Source organism: Crotalus tigris, unplaced genomic scaffold (genome assembly GCF_016545835.1).
Source record: "Crotalus tigris isolate CLP2741 ecotype Arizona unplaced genomic scaffold, ASM1654583v1 scf7180000023617.9722795, whole genome shotgun sequence".
Taxonomy (NCBI): domain Eukaryota; kingdom Metazoa; phylum Chordata; class Lepidosauria; order Squamata; family Viperidae; genus Crotalus; species Crotalus tigris.
Window position 1 is genome coordinate 5,891,062 of NW_024100081.1, and position 22,179 is coordinate 5,913,240.

The 22,179-nt window shown below is 33.0% G+C and overlaps 2 protein-coding genes across 8 annotated transcripts in view; both read left to right on the forward strand.

The window, feature by feature from the left end:
* The window catches only part of AGBL4 (ATP/GTP binding protein like 4), an 891,909-nt gene that overhangs the window by 437,299 nt on the left and 432,431 nt on the right, over window positions 1-22,179 (forward strand). The window lies entirely within an intron of this gene.
* The window catches only part of BEND5 (BEN domain containing 5), a 29,310-nt gene that overhangs the window by 4,371 nt on the left and 2,760 nt on the right, over window positions 1-22,179 (forward strand). For 2 of the 7 annotated variants that reach the window (XM_039319950.1, XM_039319951.1), the window contains exons 2-5: window positions 6,121-6,254; window positions 12,983-13,358; window positions 19,543-19,691; window positions 20,505-20,718. In XM_039319950.1, the coding sequence (XP_039175884.1) occupies window positions 6,121-6,254; window positions 12,983-13,358; window positions 19,543-19,691; window positions 20,505-20,718 (873 nt within the window). Of the gene's footprint in view, window positions 1-6,116; window positions 6,255-7,769; window positions 7,898-9,516; window positions 9,632-11,264; window positions 11,377-12,982; window positions 13,359-19,542; window positions 19,692-20,504; window positions 20,719-22,179 lie in introns of those variants that run through there. The other 5 variants (XM_039319954.1, XM_039319953.1, XM_039319955.1 and 2 more) reach the window with 5 other exon arrangements.

Below are 22,179 nucleotides of genomic sequence, written 5' to 3' on the forward strand. Positions count from 1 at the left end.
ATTTTCAAGTGGCTTCACCAAGCTTTTAAAAGATGCAGCTGCTGCTGTATTCCAAATATTTTTTCTCACAAAGATAAGCTTCTCTCTAAATGACTTTCACATTGTAGTGATTATTTCATACAGTATATTTATGAGTAGATTTTTACAAATTTGAGTAACTTTAGTAGTCACACAAAAATTGTGATTGCTATTGATAGATCATAATTCTTATGTTACTAAAATGTTAAAATACTAACATTCTTCATTGTGAAGAATGAAACGTGTAATGGTTAAACTGTTGAATTAAAACTGGAGAGATTTTTTTTCTTAAGAAATTTTTATTAATTTTCTAGTTTTTCATTTAAATATTTAAAAAGCAATGTGGCGGCTGAGTTAATAATTGAATAACATACAAGTATCTTTAGTACAGATCTCAAACTATTACATTAAATATTTCCTCTCTTTTCCCCTTACTATTTACTATCTAATATTTAAACTAATACAATTCTTATTATATTGATTAAATAAAAATAATTTTCTTACATTTATCAATAATTTTTAGTTTATACATATCCTAGTTATTTTAACATTCAATCTTTATAGACAATCAATGTCCTAATTAGTTTTTCCCAATTTTTAGTTTCCCATTAATATTTAAATTTAACATTTAATATTTATAATTTCCATGTTTTTAATAACTCCAGTTCCCTTTATCACAATTCATCAATATAATATTCAGGATACACGTCTTACCTATTTGAATATATTTTATTTCTCACCATCTTACATCAACTAATTAATAATACAGTATAGCATTCTTATATTCTGTTAATTTCCAAATATCTTAAATTTGGTAACCAAAATTTCTCTTATTTCAACCAAGCCGAGGTGGCGCAGCAGTTAGAGTGCAGTACTGCAGGCCACTTTAGCTGACTGTGTTCAGCAGGTCAGCGGTTCAAATCTCACCGGCTCAAGGTTGACTCAGCCTTCCATCCTTCCGGGGTAGGTAAAATGAGGACCCAGATTGTTGGGGGCAATGTAAATATATATATACATTGCTTACTGGTGTACACCGCTTAGAGAGTGCTTGCACTTAAAGCGGTATATAAGTCTCATAAATAAATAAATAAATAAATAAATTTGATACTTCCTCTCTTTTTCTCTTATCATATTTAAGATAATAGTTTTTATTATAACAGCTAAGTAAAAACATATTTATTACATTCAATATAATAGTTTTTATTATAACAGCTAAGTAAAAACATATTTATTACATTCATCAATATAATTTTAGCTTATATATATCTTAATTACTTTTACATTTAACCTTTATAAGCAAATAAATATTCAAATTTAACTGTTAATATTTATACTTCCAAGTTTTAAATCACCAAAATTTTCTTTATGTCAGCTCATAACAAAATCTAGTATTTAAAATACACATCCAGAAATGGTATAGGGTTTCCTGCCTGAGCAGGGGTTGGACTAGACGACCTCCAAGGTGCCTTCCAACTTTATTATTATTATCTATTTGAGTATGTTCTATGTTAATTCTCACTGATAAGTTAAAACCCCAATTTTCTTCAGTCTTATTCTAACTTTCTTTGCCAACTCGTCTTCCATGTCCGTGCTTTTAAATCATCAAATAAATCTCCCTGTGTTGTTATGTATGTTGTTTGAAGTAAAAAAAGCCATCCAGTTGCCATTCTTTTAAGATTAACTTTATGTCTTCTCTCAGTTTTGGAAACTGATGGGTTTGGGTCATCTTTCTGAGACCACTCTGTGAAGTGATTGTTATTGTGAGGATTAAATAAGGGTGTTCCTATATAAACCTCTTTGGAAAATAGGTAAGATGTAAATCTAATAAATAAGTAGAAAACTTTTAAAAATTGAGCCTTTTTCAACACTGAAATAAATAGTGGGCTTCAAATACTTTAGAGCTCAGTAGGTTGTAATTTTTTTCATTACTTCATCCTTTATTTCCCCCTGAAACATGTTCCCATACATGCTTTGGTACAATTTAAAGTAGAGTTTGAAGAAGATCAGTCAGTTAATAATAAATATAATTGAAACACACTTTATTTAAAAGTATGTTTTTTCATCATTGTAAAGCTGTTGGAATATATTAATAAAAGTCTAATTTGCATAGCTTTAGAAATACTAATTTAAAGTATTAAGTTAATTTACCATTCAGTCTTTTGTTGTATTTCTCAAACCCAGTTTTCTGACTTTGTTTTCACAGAATCAGGTAGGCTGCTAGCTCATGAATATGTTTCCCAGGGAAACAGAAGCTGTTGGTGGAATATTTTTCCCCCTCCTACCTACCATTACTGTTTGTATATTCTGCAAATATGCTTTAATAGGTTGAGAAATCCTCTGAAGTAGTTTTGGAGGTATGAACAAAGCTGTGGGAGGAGGAAAAAATAGTCAGAAATGCATTTAAACAATGTGTATAATGCCACCTTTTTTGTGATGCCACCTCCATATGTATATATATATCCAAAAAAGGAATCTAAACTTGTATAAAATGTAGTTTTACTTCCCTTTATCAAATTGGATTCAATCTATTTGATTACGGACAATGAATCAATTCATTGAATTATTCAATAAAATGAAATAGTGCCATTCAGAACAGAAACAAACAGCACAAAAAAGAACCCCATAATTACATGCAGAAACATAAATTAAAAATTAAATTAAAATTAAATTAAAAATTCCAGGGTAAATTCTTCCTTTTGAAGTAAAGATAAGAATCTCTAGATGCTGGTGAACCACTATATACCTCCTAACAGCTCAGGCTAGGATGTTCAATAATGAGAAGTACTGGGAATTACAATCCATTTGTAGAAAGTCAAAAGTTCTTCATTCTTTCTTCAAGGAATTAATTTCAGTCTAAAAAATTTGCTTGTTTTCTAATTTAAAAAAAGCAGCATCAAGGCAGAAAGTAAAAAGTCTTTTTGTTGTTCTAATATAGCATTTGAAGTGGTATTAAGCAGAATCTTCTTCTTACAAGGTCAAAGTAAAGTCAACAAAATATGTAATTAATATTCTTACAAGTTTAGTTGGAATAGTCATTTTAATTACATCTGATTGCCATTATATCTGTAGCAAATGTCAACTGAAGCAGTTCCATTTGAAGTGATACAGGTATCCCTCTTTTCATGAATCACATCTGAAATAAATACCTTTTTCAAAAGAATTTTTTTGTGCAACAAATGTATCTTTGGAGAGGGGCTGTTAAAACTTGCAATATAGAACATAGTATATGTACTAATATTTACTAATCATGCTCAACTTCATGAGTGTTAATGGAACGTAAGCCCTATTTAGCACAAACTGTATAGAGTAACAGATAAATCAATTTAAAGAAGATCACAGGCTCTATTAGAAAAGTTATGTTAAATAATTGAATCCTTTCCCTCCTTTCGATCAAAGATAGAAATGTACCTCTCACGTAACATTACATTTTCAGGGCAGAACAAAAAAATATTGAAACTAAAATGAACAAGAACCATCTAAAATGCACTACTGAGTTTCATTACTGTAAATACAGTGTAGATGAAGCAAATTGTATAAAAAAAACTCTAAATCATGAGCTTTAGAGCATGCCAACACTAGTATTTTTATATCTGCTATTTTTACAAACCTCATCCTATTAAATTTTATCTAGAAATCAGGATTGGTAAAACAATAAATATAGATTCCCTTAATGAAACTTTCAAGAACAAACCATGCAGTAAATTGTCTTAGCTATCTTGCAGAAAGTTCTTGAAAGAACGCAACTAATCAGTACAGGTATAATGATAAATTTTCATGATAGACTTTTCCAAAGTTCTGATAATTTCTGAATCTAGGAGAAATTCATATATAATTGATGTGTGAGTAGTGAAAAAAGAAGAAGCTTAATGCAGAATGCATTTAAGAAAATCAGAATACATTTGATGAATGTAATTGTCAATAAACCAGTCCAAAGAGAGATTCACATATCAGGTTCTTTGAGCCACCTCCATTGAACATCTTGCCAATGTAGGATGAAAATGGCCATGTTTTGTCAATCTCATTCTGCACCCTCACATTTCTTGCACAACCCTTTTTTCAATTTCTGCTTTTTGAGAAGTAGTTCATATTTCCTTACAAGAAATAAGAAATGCCATGTTAAATATTTTCCTTTATTTTGTGATTATTGAAAATTACATGTGGCAAAGAATGGCAACTCTGAGATAATTTCCATATTTTATTTGGGTCAAATTTTGAAATCAGTTGTAATGATAAAATATAAATTGAACTGGAAGTTGTGGTAAAGCACAGTAATGTACAAGGATTCAGTCACTCCATTCCTCCTTATTTTGTTGAATGAAAATTTCCAGTCATATCTGGGCTATTTCATAGTTCCTCTTGAGGCTTTTGTACATTATTAGTAGTAAATTTCGGTGTGGCACCCGTGGAACATGTATCAGTGTATTTGTTCTAGTGGTGTTTAATATTTTTTTTGAAGTATTCTAAAGCAAAGCAATTAATTCTCAATTTATCATTATAAATTGCATTGAGTTTATAAGGCATATCCTTGAAGTAGCAGTAATACTTTAGAATTGTCCATAATTAAAAAATTCCTAAAGATCAGCTGATTCCATGAGAAATACAGTTTTTTGCCCTCTAGAATATAGATAAACTGAGATCTTTTGAACTGCAAGAACAAAATCTACTTTAGTACAGGGGTCCTCAACCCCTGGTCCGTGGACCGGTACCGGGCCGTGGCATGCCAGAAACTGGTCCGTACAAACAAGCAAAGCCCCATCCCTGGGATGCAGGCAGCACACAAAACCACGCACTTTCCAGTCCATGGAAACACCTTTCTCCACTTAACTTAGTCCCCAAGGTTTGGGACCTTTGCTTTAGTAAGTCAAAAGGATACATTTTGTCTCAGAAAGCAGATGCATTTTCCTTGGCCTTTTTCCTTAGCCAACATATTACATGAAGGAGAAAAAATCTTGTGCTGAAATAGGAAAGCAAGTAATATTTATATTACCATCCCAATGAATTTATGTTTAGTCAGAAAGTTATTTTTAACGCCTGGAACAATATACTGCCTTATTGCTCCTATTGTACCACTCAGTTCATCTGTGATTAGTTTTAATAATTTTACTTTTATAAAAGCCTTCCTAAACCTTACTATTGAGATTTAATTTTAAGTCGTCTTTTTGGCAGACAGTAACTGCATTTAATTTTAGCTCTGTGATTGCTATTTATTTCTTGTGGTCTTCTGAAAGTTCTTTTAATTAATTGGTTACTTGGGACAGCTTCTTAAAATTCAATGAGACCCTCATAACTAACAAAAATATAAATGCTTAATTTAGGTATATTACCCTCAAAACAATGTATTGCATGACACTGAAGGAATTCTGATCACTGAAATATTTATGTATAATGAAAGGAGTTTAATTTTAAATTGGGCTTCTAAAAAGCCTAGAAAATACCTAGTCTGAATCTGAGCTAGATGCTAGTTTTCCCTTGTTGACATAATTTCTGACAGAAAAAAAAAAAAAAAACTATGCATCCTTTCTCTCTACATTTTCTGCAGTCTTGCTGGTACTGCTGCTGCATTAAGCAACAGAGAATATGTAAGGATGGAGGCATCTCTTCCCTGCTTATAAGGGTTGGAATTTCTGAAAAATGTGTTTTCCCCACATTTGCAGAAAAAAATAAAATCCCTGCTATAATGTTTGAAAGAGCAGGCAATGAGAAGAAAAATGGGGAGCCATCAAAATGTGTACAGTATTTTTAGAATGAGGAAAGTTCTTCTCCATTTTTAGATCTTAAAACTCTGAATTAGGTTGCACTGAGGGAAAATGCATAACTGGTCCAATATCATCTGGAAAACATCACGGTTTAGTTTGGATTTCAGCTTTGTTCTTAACAATCTTTGGAAGCCCTAATTTTTTTACAAGGCACAATATTCTTCAAATTTCTGTGTAAGGGCTACAGTGCATCTATTTTTTTAAAAAAAGTTTCTGGAGCAGTTGATTATCACTGCATATGGAAGGTAGTCAAGCATGGGAACTTTTTAAATGGTCTGGCTTCAGTCATACAGTATTTGAATATCAGTTTGAAAATGTGAAAAAATATTTTTATGTAAATTTGCAGAAGATAAAACAGACCTTGAAAACAGTGTGATGCAGAAGAAAATTAAAATCCCCAAGCTCTCTCTCAATCACCTAGAAGAAACAGGGGAAATTACAGATTATGGGGATGAAGATATGGAACTTAGACACTGTAAGGTATTGAAGCCCTGTTTGTTGGTTTGTTCTTTATTTTTTTTCTAATTTTGGATGTGCTTTATTCAACAGCAAATCCATTTCAGAATGTCAGGGATTCTTTCATTCATTAGCATACAGAAATGCAGATTGCAATTTTGCACCTTTAATGAAAATTAAGTCCCATTAAATACAATGGGAAGACTTGTAAAAATGCATTGAAATATTGGATTAGAATTGGAATGTTGTGAATACTGTACAACCAAGAGTCCCGAATGTTTCAGTGTATACCTATCTCCTTTATATTCTTATGACATCATTTTCATTTTGTTTGATAAGTAAAAATAATGGGTTAGCAAAATTGAGTTATTTGGCGTTCTTTTTAAAACTGTTGTGATTATTTTTTAAAAAAATGACTTGTTTTTATAGTAGCTTGTGCAACAAGATTTCTTGTAGTGATGTTATTTCATTTTCAGGAATAAATATTTTTATAGTGGACAAGCTGAAATATAACTAGGTCAGCATTTTTTTACATTCACAATTTATATAAAATAAATTTATAAATAAATTTATAAAAATTTTAAGAACCATACATAGGTCTTTATCGTTATTTGAACTTCTTTGAATTCAGAAGTATAACAAAATGAATAAAGCAATAGCTCTGTTTTATCAGAGAGTGATCCAGTTTTCCATGAACATAGAGTGTGTCAAATATTCAGGCCACTCCTGTGGGACATAATGTTTGTACTGGAATTTGAATGTCAGGCTAAGTTCTCTATGACTGATTGGGATAACAAGCTACCTCACACTGTTAAAGACATGCATTATAAAATGGTGTGTATGTGTTCTTGTGTGTATGAAAAACATATAGTCGATTAAACAATAGTTTGTACAGAGTGATATTAATCTGACCATCTAGGAACTTTCTTTAAAGTAGATTTAGTAGCAAAATTCACTGAGTTTGAAGAAAACATCCCTGCAAAATATCTTCCAGTTTTCTTATTAGAATACATTTAAAGTTTCATATCTATAGCAAAGGTTTTCAGACACTACAGTGCTGTGACTCTCTAAAATGATAAATAAATGCATATGACCCCTGTATGAATAAAAATAAAGATTTCATTCAGTTAAGTTTAGGGCAGGAAATACATGTATTTACATGTACTTAGTTTCAATAATGAAATGTTAATGTGTATATCATAGTAGTTCTCATACTTTTTAATACTTCAGCTGCCTGTTGCAGACAAAGCCCAGAATGAGTTTGAGAGTGCTCCTGTTTGAGCCTCCTCAAAGCTGTTTGTGATCCCTCTGGAGAATCCCAACCCATAGTTTGAGAAACCCTACTCTATAGATAATGTTTTGCACCCATCTTGTTTAAAAATATATAAGTATAACATTCACACATTTTGTCTAATGTGAAGATGAAAATGCTCAATGATACCGCAAGGAAACACATATGAAATAATCTTTTAAGCACCATACAAAAAAGAAGTATGACAGTCAGTATAAAATGTGTATAACATATGATTTTTCCCCCAGGTTTTGCTTATGTGATAAAATTGTGGAGAGCAGAGTTTTGGCTCATCAATTACATATTACACATCAAAGCTTTCCTAATTTAGCCTGCTATTGGGCACTGTGCAATATTCAGCCATGTTTCTATTGAGGTAAGTGGGGTTTCTGAGGAGAGAAGCATTAGCTGTCTAAGCCATACTAGTACTTGGTGCTCCTGGATTATGTATGCTCCTTCCTAATTCCATTGAGGTTGGATGGGAAATAAATATCTGCACATCTATAGTACTTACATGGAGAATAATGACTGCTTGTGTCTTCATTGAATTATAGCTTAATGCCAACATTAAAGAGAAACAGCATATGTAACATTAGGAATACAAAAATAGCATTAATTGGTGATATTTGGATTATATTTATTTTTTAAAATGTTTCTATTTTTAAGGGAAAACCCTAAATATTCTGAAAAGCTACTTGATTACCATCACTGTGTCCAATAATTTTTAATTTCTGGTTAAACATTACCTTGACATATTAGACTTTTAAAATAGATATATAATATATATTCTAAGTTATTTCATGTAAGTTATTTAGTAGTTTTATTAAGCTTTTAATCTTTTTTTCAGCAATCAATAGATCTATTAACCCAACTTTGAAACATTCTATATTTTCATCAGATTTTTTTCACATTTTCTAAATCAAATCTTTATAATGGTCATAGACCAGCATTGTGGAGGGGAGGGGAGTGTCTGGTTCTGTCAGTTAAAAAACATAGAAGATCCTTAGAACCTAATACAATTATGAAAAGCTAGGAGATGTAAAAATAACAAAGTATATATAAAGAACAAGAGTCTAAAAGAATCTAAAGGAAGGGGTTGGAGAATTAGATAAGTATAAGGGAAAACAAAAGGTTAATATGTAGAAAACTGTATCAAACTACAGAGAACATGTCATAGATCATCATTCAACGAATCTTGAAGACTGTTGCATAGAATCTGCCAACATTGTATGTTGTGACAGGGTTGGTATCTGAAAGCAGCAGGGAGGTGTAAATTGTCCCGTGAACCATGGATATTTGTTTTGTTTTGTTTTGTTTATTTAACTTTTATGCCTCACATCTCCTCAACAAGGTAACAACTTACAAATTATAAAACAAGTAAAAATAGTTAAAAGGTTAAAATGACACATTAAAATATTGTTAAAAACTGTATGAACACCGAGCTAGGAGAGCTAAAAAACAGGACAAGATGAGGTCTTCTTACTCTGTCAGCCACCTCCAGTGGTGAGCCTCCCCCCCCCCCCCTCGAAGGCCCAGGCCAACCAGCAGCAGCTCATGTTTTCTGTAGCTATAGTATACTGACATTTGCAGTTCAATCTAGTGAAAGCTTCAGTGGTAATTCATTTACTCTTTACCGAATAGGGATGCTTCACATTTAACTTTTCTTTCAAATGCTAATAATACCTAAAAGAAGGATTTTCATTTTGCTAATCAGAATATCTAACAGCAGCCATGCTATTTTATTTTTTCATGGTATGGAGGTAAAGACCTGTGTTAATGACATTTCAAACACAAATTAATGAGAATGATGCTAGATGAGAACTTTTGTGAATATATTTTTGGATATATTCCTGATCTGCTACATAAGGGATAGATTTTCTTTTTTCTTTTTTTTTACCACTTATCTACATTTTGATATGATGGGGTAAAAACGAAATTATAATCCAAATTTTGCTACCGGATTTGTCTAAAAAGTGGAATTTCTCTTTTATTAAGTGGATTGTCAAGAGCAGGGATTTCTCATTGCTGAGATTATCAGGCACTGAAGTAAAAAGTCAGCATAGGCAGAACTGAACCAGAAACCTCAGCTGTCCTGCAGTTCATTCATTGGGTAAGCCTAAGAAGTTGCTGCATGTTAATACAACCTATATTTTCAAAACAAATATCCTTTCTTCAGTTATGACTATTTTTTATTATCCAAATTATTAACTTTGTTGTATCTTATTTATAACTGATTCATCATCTCTACAATTATAAAAAAATCATATTTATTATTGTGTTACTGTTCTTATTTTATGCACATATTTTCATTTCATCACCATCTCTTTGTCTAGATTCAAGCTATATACAAAACTTTCCAGTTTTGGGGGGAGGGAGAAGATTGTTTTCATTTCCAAGTGGGCAGATTTCCACTGAAGCTGAAAAACTTAGATTTCTTTTGCACCTCAGTATCCCTCCATAAAAGTACCTTTTAGCTGTCCAAGACAGTTTTAGATAGTTTGAAGGGAAGGAAAATGGTCCTCCAATAGTACCCAATCTAAAGGCAGATAATGTAATTATCAATGTAATTATTCTGTAATTTTGTACAAAAAAATAAAACTCAATTGACAATCTTTAGCAGAATATCATCTATGGAACAATATCCATTAAAGACACAACATGAACATGACAAAATTCAGATTATTTATACAGGTAGTCCTTGATTTACAACCACAATTGAATCCAACATTTCTGTTTTTAAGCAAGACAGTTTTGCCCCATTTTATGACTCTTCTTGCCACAGTTGTTAAGTAAATCACTACAATTGCTAAATTAGTAACATATTTAAGTGAGTCTGGCTTTCCAATTAATTTTGTTTGTCAAAAGGTCACAGAAAGTGATCACATGACCCCAGGATACTGCAACCATCATAAATATGAGCCAGTGGCCAAGAGCTTAATTTTTGATCATGTGTCTGGGGATGCCACAACAGTCATAACTGGGAAAACAGTCACTTTTTTCAGTACCATTGTAACTTAAGGGTCACTAAACAAATAGTTACAAGTTGAGGACTACTTCTAGTATGCTAGCTAAGTACATCTTTCTCCTACTTTTTTATACTGATAGCATAATATTGAATAATGTTAAAACTCAAAGTTATTATATTTTACTGAAAGCTTAGCTTGATCTTCATGCTTTTAAAATTAACATCCTATAATTTAATGATAAAAGTTGAGTTTACACCAATTTCTGGAAGATTATCAACAACACAATATTTAAGACTAACAGGAAAAAGTGAAGAATTGTCTTTTAGTGATTTATCAAAGTACTGAAAGGTTATATCAAGAAGAAATTCCCAATGAAAAGGATTGCTTTCAAAGAAGTCTGCATTGTGATCTGTTAAGAGTGTTGGCAGAGAATGTCATTATGCAATGGAAAACAACTTACTGCTTTTATTTCAGTCAGATTGTGATTATTTTCAGAGTTAGACTTTTTAATTGCTCAAAGAATGAGTGTCTTCTTTGATAATTTTTTTAAGCAGATAATAATTGCATTTTTGAACAGATACTTTGACTTCAGTAGAATGTAATCTTTTAAAATTCTCTGAAATAATCAGTTTTGTTTTAAACAATGGACAAAAATGTTAATTATGTGTTTTTTTACATTTCACAGTGAATATGTTGACAAATTCTTTCCCTTTGTGTATATTAGTTCTGTCACTTACTATTTAGTATCATTTTATCATGGATATCTTTTCTTTTTAGAACAAAATATACTGTAAAACTAGACTGACTCTATTCCAGACAAAGTTTTGCATTGAATATTGCAAATTCCTCAACTTGCCCATCTTCAACATATTCAGCGTGAATATTGCAGGTATATTAACATGCTTGGAACTGAGGCCTTTATTAGTATAGTATTGCATGAATTCCCCAATGCATCTCATAATTACATTTTTTCCTAAGCTACTCTCAGTAAAAAAAGAAGGCTTAGCAAAACCAAAGCATTATGGGTTCCTTACAGCCTTCCCTGTCAGATGTTCTCTCTACCTGCTGTTCTAAAACAAGCACAGCTTGATAAGGTTAATACATTCAGTTCTCCAGACTAATGATATCTCTAGATATATGTTTAATATAAAGACATACAATACAATAAGATATTATTGAATAATGAAATGCCACTATATTGAGATAAGCTTTGTTCATTTATCCACATCTCAGTTTCCTTAAAATTAAAATGAATTTACACTGTAATTATATAATGTGAGTTATCTTTGCTATTTTTTACATATTCTAGTTTCATATATGCTGTTTCCTCTATAATTATGGCCCTGAGGCAAATAATCCTGTTTTCAAATAAAGCATGTAGTCATTATTTTAAAACTTAAGTATTGTAAGTACGTACACATTGAATTTCTTATCAATTTGGTATAGTGCTTAGCTGGGGCAATCTACACTTACATGGAGTCTCATATTTTACTAGTATTGAGAGGCAAAGAGGAATAGGTAAATTTGATTTGGAAATATCTTTTAGAGGTTTGGCTGATTATTGCACAGTAATAGATACCATGTTTCTTCCACTAATAATTTCCTTTTATTGTGGAATTCTTAAATATTTTGAGCCTTGATGCCCACTTAATTAGGGAAATCAGTATAGAAATTACCTTTAAATAGCAAGGTACAAACATTGCTTTTAAATGCATTCTATCAGTGTCTTCTCCAGGATATTATTAACACATTTTGGAATTATTTGTCATCTAAATCTAAAGTTTCCAGATGATGGGATTGTACAACACAGTATTTAATCATTAAAACAATGTTTAGGTTAATGTTGAATGCACTCTATACAAATGGTCCAAACTAAAAAAAAAAGTCAAGAGTGCTTAGAATTCATGCAAACAAGCACTACCTTCTTTTAAATGCTTAAAGCTGCCTGTGTGCATACTAGATGCTACACAATCATGTATGTCCTTAAAGTTTAATTGATTTTCTTGCTGTCAGTTCAGCACTATGTCTGACTGGGTTGGGAATTCATCTTAACTGCACTGACTCTTAGAGAGACTGAGATAATAGTTAACTGTGATGAACTATAGTTTGTATAAGCATTTTGGCCTTCTCAGACATAACCTGTGGTTATAGTAATGAATACTGAGTCTCTCTTGAAGTTCAGTGTGATGTCTGAATTGTTCCTCTCTTCTCAAATTCTACCCCCAAAAAGTTGGTTTTGGATAATACAAATTTTAAAAAATAAAACTTGGGAGTGTTGATTTCCTTTCAGATGCATCTAACTGTGCATCATACATTTTTAAAAAATACTTAGATGGTTATTTATAATGTAACTTTACTAAACTGTGTTGGTCCAATATTCATTAAATGTTCTTCCCTTGAGGATTGTAGTGTAATTGTAATTTTATTAACTGCAGAACTCTAAAGATTGCTATATGACACAGTATATTAATAATGTGTTTTGTTGTAATATACAGAGACAAGATGGAAAGAAACAGAATGAAGGTACGCACAAAAGCATTGAAGCAGTTGTTGCGCGCCTTGAAAAACAAAATGGAATGAGCCTCAGTAGTAATTCCAGTCCTGAGGCAACATTTATGGAAACTTCAGACAGAATGAACAATATGGACGATGCTGTAGTTCCTCGAGTTCTTTATGAAGAGTTGCTGAGAAGCTATCAGCAACAGCAGGAAGAAATGAGGCACATTCAACAGGAACTTGAGAGAACAAGAAGGCAGCTTGTTCAGCAAGCAAAGAAGTTAAAGGAGTATGGGACATTAGTGTCAGAAATGAAGGAGCTAAGAGATTTGAACAGACGGCTACAGGATGTCCTCCTCCTCAGATTAGGCAGTGGTAAGTACTTGATTATGTGAGACGTATTCAAGAATTGTTTTAGCTCAGGTTGATTTAAATATTCACAAAAAAAATCAAGCTATGGGTAGAATCCATAAGGTATTTTTATGATTGCAGCAAGTTTCTACCTACAGAGTTTGGGTAAGAAAAATGCCACTTTTTCATTATATTCCCTTAAAAGCTGCTCTAAGGATTGTAAAGAGGCATGCATTTTAATAGTTTAACTTTGAAAAGCAGAGTTTGATTGTTTTTACAGATTCGATCATTCTTTACAATATAGTTGTGATTGTGAATCTTTATATTTCATAATCAATAGAAGAATTATTTATTTTCAATATAGCCACCCAGAGTTACCCTGTGGTAAGATAACCAATAAATTTGATAAATAATAAATAAATTTAGAGTGAAGGGTAGAACATAATATGTTACTAATATAGCTTGACTAACAAGGAAGATAGTCATTTGTATATATTTTTCCAAAATGTGGATTTAGTACTTTATTGCATTATTACGTGTAAATAATGTTTTGAGCTTTCTGTGTTGTAGTTGTGCTGATAATCCTAACAAGTGCCTTTGAATAGAAATTGAAAATAGGAAAGCAAAGTTCCATTACAATATCCTGATGGCAAATTTAATTGGTTGTTTCTACAGTGTGGGTAGTCATTGTTCGTGAAGACTATTTACTCTTACTTATCCTTACCTTATTCCTTTCTTTACTTTTCTGAGTTAGAAAAACTCAGTTCTTAAAGGTAGGGAGGAAAAAAAGGCTGAGGAAGCTGATTTTTATTTACTCCTTCTTTACTTTACTAGACTGTAAAGTGCTATGGAAGTGGAAATGGAAGAAAAGGATATATTTCTTTTTGTGCCTCTTTGCTATTGACATATTTGTCTTCCTGAGTGATAAAACTTTCACAGGCAAGAAATGAAATAAAAAAGAAAGAGGAGGGATCCTTGATCCAGCCAGAGGAGAGAACACAAAGAAGTACTCACTTTTTGTGGAATGCAGGAACTAAGGAAAGTTATTTAAGTGGAGACATGTGATTGGTCCTTTGAGTCCAAAGCTCAACATTGAATAGTAATGGCTCTCTGATTTCACACCAGGATTTTTCCTAAGAGATGGTCTGAATTTTGGTGTATCTCTGCCCTCGCCACAGAGCCAGGCGGCCACGTAGCATGTCCTGATTGCCTGCCTCCCCCTGCCTCTGTGCTATGCTAAGGAGCCGGTGGGCTACGGTTGCTACTAGATACAGTTGGCGCCTGTGTGCTCACCGCCTCTTGTGCCCATCCCCCCCGGCTTATTTTTGGGGTAGGGCTTATATTAGGCCCACACCAAAAATCAGACTAGGGCTTATTTTCGGGGTGGGTCTTATTTTTGGGCAAACACGGTATTGGGCCAATTGAGTAAATAACTTATTTCTAGAGACTGAGTGAGAAACTATTATTTCTAAACTAATCTGTTAGGAAATAATTGTTTTTTCCTGAGCCAATACATTGTAACCTGGCATGGAGCCATTTATTTTATATTGTCTTTTTAATGGAACTCTAAAACTTGTACTTCCATATGAATTTTGTGCAGATTGCATATGTGCATTCATTTGCCATATTCTTCTATCAGTTATTCATGATTCAGATCTTACTCATGTGATTTTCGGGGGTTAGTTGTTTTAGAATACTGAGAGAAAACTTTTTAGCATCTGATTTTTCTGCCCCACAGAGAAATATAAAAATCACATGTTTGAGTCTGCTGTCCAAACACGATGGCATAATTTCTAGTTGGATCTATTTATTTATTCTATTTATTCTTTTTATTTGTCCCTTTGGGGCATAGAAATTCTCTAGTATTGTGTGGAAGAATATGGCATAGTTGTGCCATTGTTGGAAAGGCAGGAATAGAGGAAGGAAGTTATGCTAAATTGATACTGACCTGTTAAGAATTTTTAAGTTGTTTCCACATTTCAGGTTAACTGGACTAAGCATGGGAACTAAAATATTAGGACAGTGTTCATCACTTTCTTGTTACAGATATTTATTCATTTAAGAATTGTATGGCTACCAACTGTTCAAGTTGCACTAGCTACAGTCGCGTAAAACACAATAGGTACAAAAAGTCTATTAGAATGAGGTAGAAAGTCTGCATCATACTCTTGTAATGTTCTCTAGCTAATTCCACTGTGTCAGATAGTATTACAGGAATATAATAGAGTAGCCACTGGATTATTACAAGAACAAGTCTTTTCTGTTCTGTCCCAATGGGAAAGAGACTACTGCAAAATAGGGATATCATCTTGCTACTGCTCCCTCTTGTGGTTTCATAAAATACTTTTTAAATTATGGATATTTCCCATATATACAAATATGTGCACGCATGTATATTATGTGTATGGATGCACCAAAATCCAGACCACCACTATCCAGTCTTCAGGCAAGATGGCAGAGCCAATTCTTAAGGCCCTTCTTAAACGCCAGAAGAGTAATAATAGTAGTAATAAGTTCCAGAGAAATGAGGTTCCAAAGAAGCTTCTTGGATGAGAAGCGAAATGTCTTCAATTGGCAAAGTCCATTTGCCTCTTGAAAAAGCACTTTGAAACTTCCAAAAGGTGAGCATCACAGCAGAAACAGCTCTCTTTCTGGATCCCATTGGTTGACATTCCTTAGTAAACAGGATGCATAACATGCCAGTTCTCTGAGATAAGTAGACATACAAGTCCCTCAAATATAGTTAAAATAATTCAAAATACTATAATTACTTTTACCTAAATCAACATTCATGCTAAAACACTAACTTAGACTAAATATTAACCTAAATTGTTTTGGGCATGGAGAAGAATGTTTCAGTATCAAAGATGGGCATGTTTTTAGCATATTGTAGGATAATACGAATCCAGTGGGGCAAGATACATCTGCACTTTATATATGACTTTTAGCACACAATCCATACATAGTTGGAGTTTATTTTCCCTTAATTAAACTATCTCTTACTTTTTCCATTTATTTGGAATATAAATAGTTTTATCTGGCACAGTCCTTGTCTTTTAAGTTATGTATTGTGGTTTAATAGTTTTCTAGTTTGAACATACACTCAGTATCCTACTTTTGGGGGAAGGGGGGGTAATTATGTTAGGCCCATTAGAAAGTTCCACCTTTTGGTTTGCCTTTTTTAATCTTTTAAAAATGATAACATGGACTAATCATACATGGAATTCAAAATCATATAATTTATAGATAAAATAATACAGAGAACTTTAATTGAGGAATACCATGAATAAATTTCTCAGAATTGATTAACCAAAGAGAAATGGTATTCTTGTGCAAATTACAGTACTTTTCTTCTATTTTTTTGAAGCCATGATGCAAATTCTAATGAATTAAAGGGTCAAAAATTAGAGTTGCTTGTTTTCTAAGAGCTGCTAATTCCAGTGTATGCAGGCTACGTTTTCTTCACAGAATTTATTAGCTAATATGTTCTGAGTTTTCAGGATGAGTTGAAGGAGACTGTGCATGGGATAAATTTATATATACTAAGTATGTTCATATGCTTTTCCTCTGAATTGTGCCTAAAGGTAAATGTAAATTATATTGAAATCAATAGATTGTAGTGCCTACTGGAATTCGCCATCTTGATTCACTAAAGTTTAGCTTATTGTTACTCATGATTTAAATATGGCATTTAAAAATTACCTTGCTGCATATCTTAAAATTCCCAGTCTGAGTGTTTTGAAATGGCAAAGGCTTTTCTTAAGGAAGGCAAGAGAATTACTATTTATGAATCCTGATAGGGTCTCTATCACCTAAAATACTATGGCAGTATGACTTGAAATACCAGCTCTAGGATTATAGGCAGACAAAATGCCTTCCAGGTCGGCTTCCTTTTCTTTAAGAAAGTTTACGCATGGTTCAAAGCTGCACAGAATTACCATAAGGAGATCTCTTCAGTGCATGGTATAATCCATGCTTGGTTAGGGAATTCTGGGAAGTCAACACATCTTCAAGTTGCCAAGATTGAGACAGTTAGAAAATAACATCAAGCTAGTCTGCTTCAGAATCAAATACTAGAAAAGGTGAAAGGGGGGAAAAAAGTGTATGTTTGTATGTTGGGGGAGGGGGTGTCTTTCTATAGGTATTTCATCAGTTACTGTTGGGCGAAGGATGCTGGACTAGATAGGCTTTTCATCTAATTAAATCAACAAGTTTCTTTTGACATGAAAGAAATCTGGAGATGCTGAACTATAAGGGAAATTTTATATTTCTTGTCTAATTCATATGCCAGGAGCCTCACTTCAGAGAATAATAAAACTTTTCACTGAAACAAGAGTTTTCCTTCATCTGCATTTGCTGTGCTAAGAAAACACATTTTGTGTTGACTTTCAGAAAACTTCCGTAACTGCACATTTTCTGTTTTGCTTATCAAAGTGCAAAAACTACAAAGTGAGAAACTTTTAAAAAGTAAGCATGATGCATGCCAAATTAGGCAAGCAACTCTAATTAGCAAAAAGACAGTAAAAGGAATTGCATGTCTAATTTGAACATGCTGTGCTGTAAATGCAACTCTTAGTAGTTTCTGAAATTACTGTGAAGCTGAGCTGCCTAGAAAAGGCTTTGATTATTGAAATGTGAAATATTTTGAGCTTTGGAATAAAATGTATTACAAGATATTGGGCCACATGCTTCTATCTGTTAGGACCTCATGTTTTTGCAGTGGTTCTCTTAATTACTGAATTATTAACTATGTTGTTTTAAAAGATTTGTAATTCCATATGTATATCAACATATCAACAAGCAATAGAAAATTTCATTAAAGATACATTTATATTTAATCTTTACATTTTCCGCTCACATCAATTTTATTTGACTTTTTGGCTTATATTTTTCATTGTGGCAAGATATATATGTAGTTAAAGGTGATATTCATGCTTTAATAAATCCTATCTGTTTTTAGGATGGACAATCTTTTTTCAGGTTTTGCAATTATGAAATTGACTACTATCCCAACCTAGTAAAAACCAGTGTGAACCCTGTGAACTAGTGTGAATAAGAAGCAAGTTACTTTTGAATTGGCCTCTGCTAATCAAATCATCAGTTTAGAGAAAAGGTTTGAATCCATGCACAAAAGCCCATAAAAATATCTCAGTCAGGGGTGTCAAACTGCCGGCCGGTGAGCTGGATGCATCATGGCAAAACTGCGCCCACCTCATTGCTGGCAATGGCAAAAAAGTCGCGATACGTCGTGACAAGTCACGTGACATTGCGAGTTTGACACCCCTGATCTAAATACATTGAAGATATCTGCAATTGAGTCAACAATTCAAAAAGTTGATTTGGTTTGGAAATTCAATTGTCAATATGTTGAATCTTCAATTTGAATGTTTGTATATCTCTACTTATTAACCAAGTCCAAACCTTCTTTAATCACATGAAAATAATTGAGCTTGTCTTTGGATGTTGACAGTTTTTTCCAGCTGTTGTTTCTGTCCTTTTAATTTTAAAACACTTAACTAAAAAGTTGGTTGTGTAACAATATGTAACTTGTCATAATACAACTATCATTTCTTTCACTGATGATGAAAAAATACATCTAAAACAGTTAAAATTGTGTAGCTCGGTTTGGGTTTAAGAACAAGTGCTGAATTGCTTTGAATCTCACATTCCATTTGCTCATATTTATGTTCATTTTTTGAAAATTTTATTAAAATATGATCCTTTGAGGGATAAAAAGGGCTTAAGGTGGAAAAAATTGAAACTTTGATTTTGAGTTTTGCTAATTAGATAGGTTTGTTGTCATAGAAATGGGTAGTATATTATTATGTAAAAGTAAAACGTTGAGGTTTTATGTGAATACCTTATTTTACTGCACTAAAAGGAGCCAGAAGTCAACGTTCTTTTTTCTTTTTCCCCTCCATCCTACACTTTTTTCTCTTCCCCTTTTCCTCCTCATTTTACCATTATTTTCCATTTTCTTTGTATTTTTTTTATTTTATATTTTGATAAATTAATAAACCTAATTTACCAAAAATTTGAAACTGGAGAAAAAAGGGGTAATATATTTTACTGCGATACTGACTTTGGATTTTTGGTTAGATCAGCATTAATCAGTTTGAAGCTCTGTACATGAAATAGGCTACAGAATTAATACATCCTACATTAAATTAAAGCCTGGTGATTTGTTCCTCTTTTTTAAATGATATAGGTCCTGTCCTAGAACTTGAAAAGGTTACACCTGAATCCATTGAACCTGAGCCTGATGTACAGACAGCTTTCAGTGAGGAAGCAAACACTTCAACGTACTACCCAGCTGCTATTCCTGTAATGGACAAATATATTCTTGAGAATGGAAAGGTATTAATATTATATTCATTGCAAATATTTACATTCTTTCTTCCTTTAAAAATAACTAACAAGAAATACTTACCAGCAAAATAAATACATGTTAATATATAAAATATAGCTTTTAAATAGAGAGAAAGGCATTCCTCTAAGCAGAAATAAAAATATAAATAAAAATCCATCTGAGCAGTCATTTGAGGCAATTGTGGTTAGTCTTTCCTTTCTCCCTTCAGGAATCTTTTTCACTTGGGCACTTGATGGTAACAGCCTTGGTGGGGATGGATAAGGAAAAGACAGAAATATTCAACTGAGAATGCTTCATTGGTGGTGGTTGCCTGCCTGCCTTTCTATATTCATTAATAAAATTTAAGTGAATCTCATAACAGGCATATAAACTCCAAAGCATTTTTATCAGTTCATGACAGAAATGTCAAGTGAATACTTTAGGGACGTTTCCTGAGGTTTTTGCATTTGTTTACCAAAAAAAACCCCACAAGGTTGTGCTTTTGATTATATGCTATGGTTGTGAAAAAACATTCTTCTCTAAGCAGAACATAAAGGGAAGAAACATTCTTTTCAATACAGGAGAACCTTTATGGAGATAAAAACCATTTATAACTTGCTCTCTGTGGGTTTTCATTTCATACCATTTCATGATTTTGCACATAGTTTAGACAATCAAACTGTTTTTAATATTTCATACTTTTTCAGTCATTGGATACTATAGATAAGTGTGTTTAGTGTTAAACATTGTTCCTGCTATTTATGAAGGATGAAACAAACTGTTCAGGTAACCACCATCTTTTATTTCACTTTCTACTCCAGGTTCATCTTGGAAGTGGCATCTGGGTAGATGAGGAGAAATGGCATCAGTTGCAAGTAACACAAGGAGATTCAAAGTATACAAAAAACTTAGCAGTTATGATTTGGGGAACCGATGTTCTTAAAAATAGAAGTGTTACGGGTGTGGCCACTAAGAAAAAAAAAGATGCTGTTCCTAAGCCACCTCTGTCACCTCACAAATTAAGCATTGTCAGAGGTAGGTTATTTTGATTATGTGAGTGTTCTTCAAACTACTGTACATTAAGTAATGATTGAAGGAATCTTGTTTTCTAATACAGCTGCTGAAGTGATTAACAGCTTACACAATCCTATGTATATATCTTAGGAAGGGAGCTACAAGTAATATTTGACTTATGACTTCAGTTGGGACCATTTCCATTGCTAAGTGTTACAGTTGTAAAGCACAGCATCATGTGAACACAGGGCTTAGCAATGGCAAATCCTGGCTGTCCCAGTTACCTTTGTTAATCAAATCCTATCTGTTGTTAGGCAAGACTCATCAATCATTTATTTGTTACAGAAATGCCAACATTGGCCTGTTGTCGTATCCTAACATTCTCCCATCAAAATCATGTATGCGTTCCTTATGACCTCCACTTCTAGTGCCATTGATATTTTGTTCAGCTGCTAGATATCTTTGACCTTAGGGCAGGGGTGTCAAACTGCCGGCCTGCGGGCCAGATATATCATAGTGAGACCGTGCTCACCCTATTGTCGGCGAGTTTGACATTCCTGCCTTAGGGTATTGCTAAGGAATTCAGCCATCAATAGGCACATAGAGATAAACCACATTTATATACTATTAAAAAAAGACAATAAAAAAACTAAAAAGGAAAAAGACCAAAACATATCCTCCCCAGCAGTCTACACTCAGATAAGCAGACATTAACAGCAGACAAGCAAGCATAAAACAGTACCATAATCAAGCAGCTACTATGGAAGAAACTCATGGTAACCCATAACCTCCCCATATAGACACACTGGCAGTGTAAGCTACTGTATATAAAAAGGGAGCAAACCCCTTGCTCATTAGCGCTCATGTTGTTATCTAGTCAGATAATGAAACATCTATCAGCAAACAGCCAAAGTCAGAGAGCACCAACGACTCCACATTCTTCTTTCCACACATGATAAAGGAAATAGAAGACAACAAAAGAATGTGGGTAAGGGCTCTTGGGACATGAGAATGGGGAGAATTAAAAGTGACAGGAATGAATATTTTAATTTAATAGGGATTTGGGGAAAATCCCCCCTAAATTTAATAAGAGCAAACAGCCTATCAGAAAAGACACATTGAACCAAAATGTAAGGACAATATAATGTCTCTCCCAAAACAAATCTGATAGACTGTAATAAGGTGATGAAACTCAGCTGCCAGCTATTCGGCTTATCACCACTCCTAGCCCCTGTATTCTTTATATATAAAGTTGTTGTGGTTTAGTGTCTGTAAACATCCTAGAAGCAGCAAAAAAAGTCATGGAATCTTCAAAGTGCTTTGAAAGACGGGAACCATGCAGTTCCCTGCTTGGAATCATACTGCTTTGAAAGGATGAGTCAGTCATTGGTTCCAGAGTTTCACATAGCCCTACTAAAAGAGCAAGCAGGTATGCAAAAAAGCATAGACCTTTTCTAACCTTACTTTCCTCAGGATAGTAAT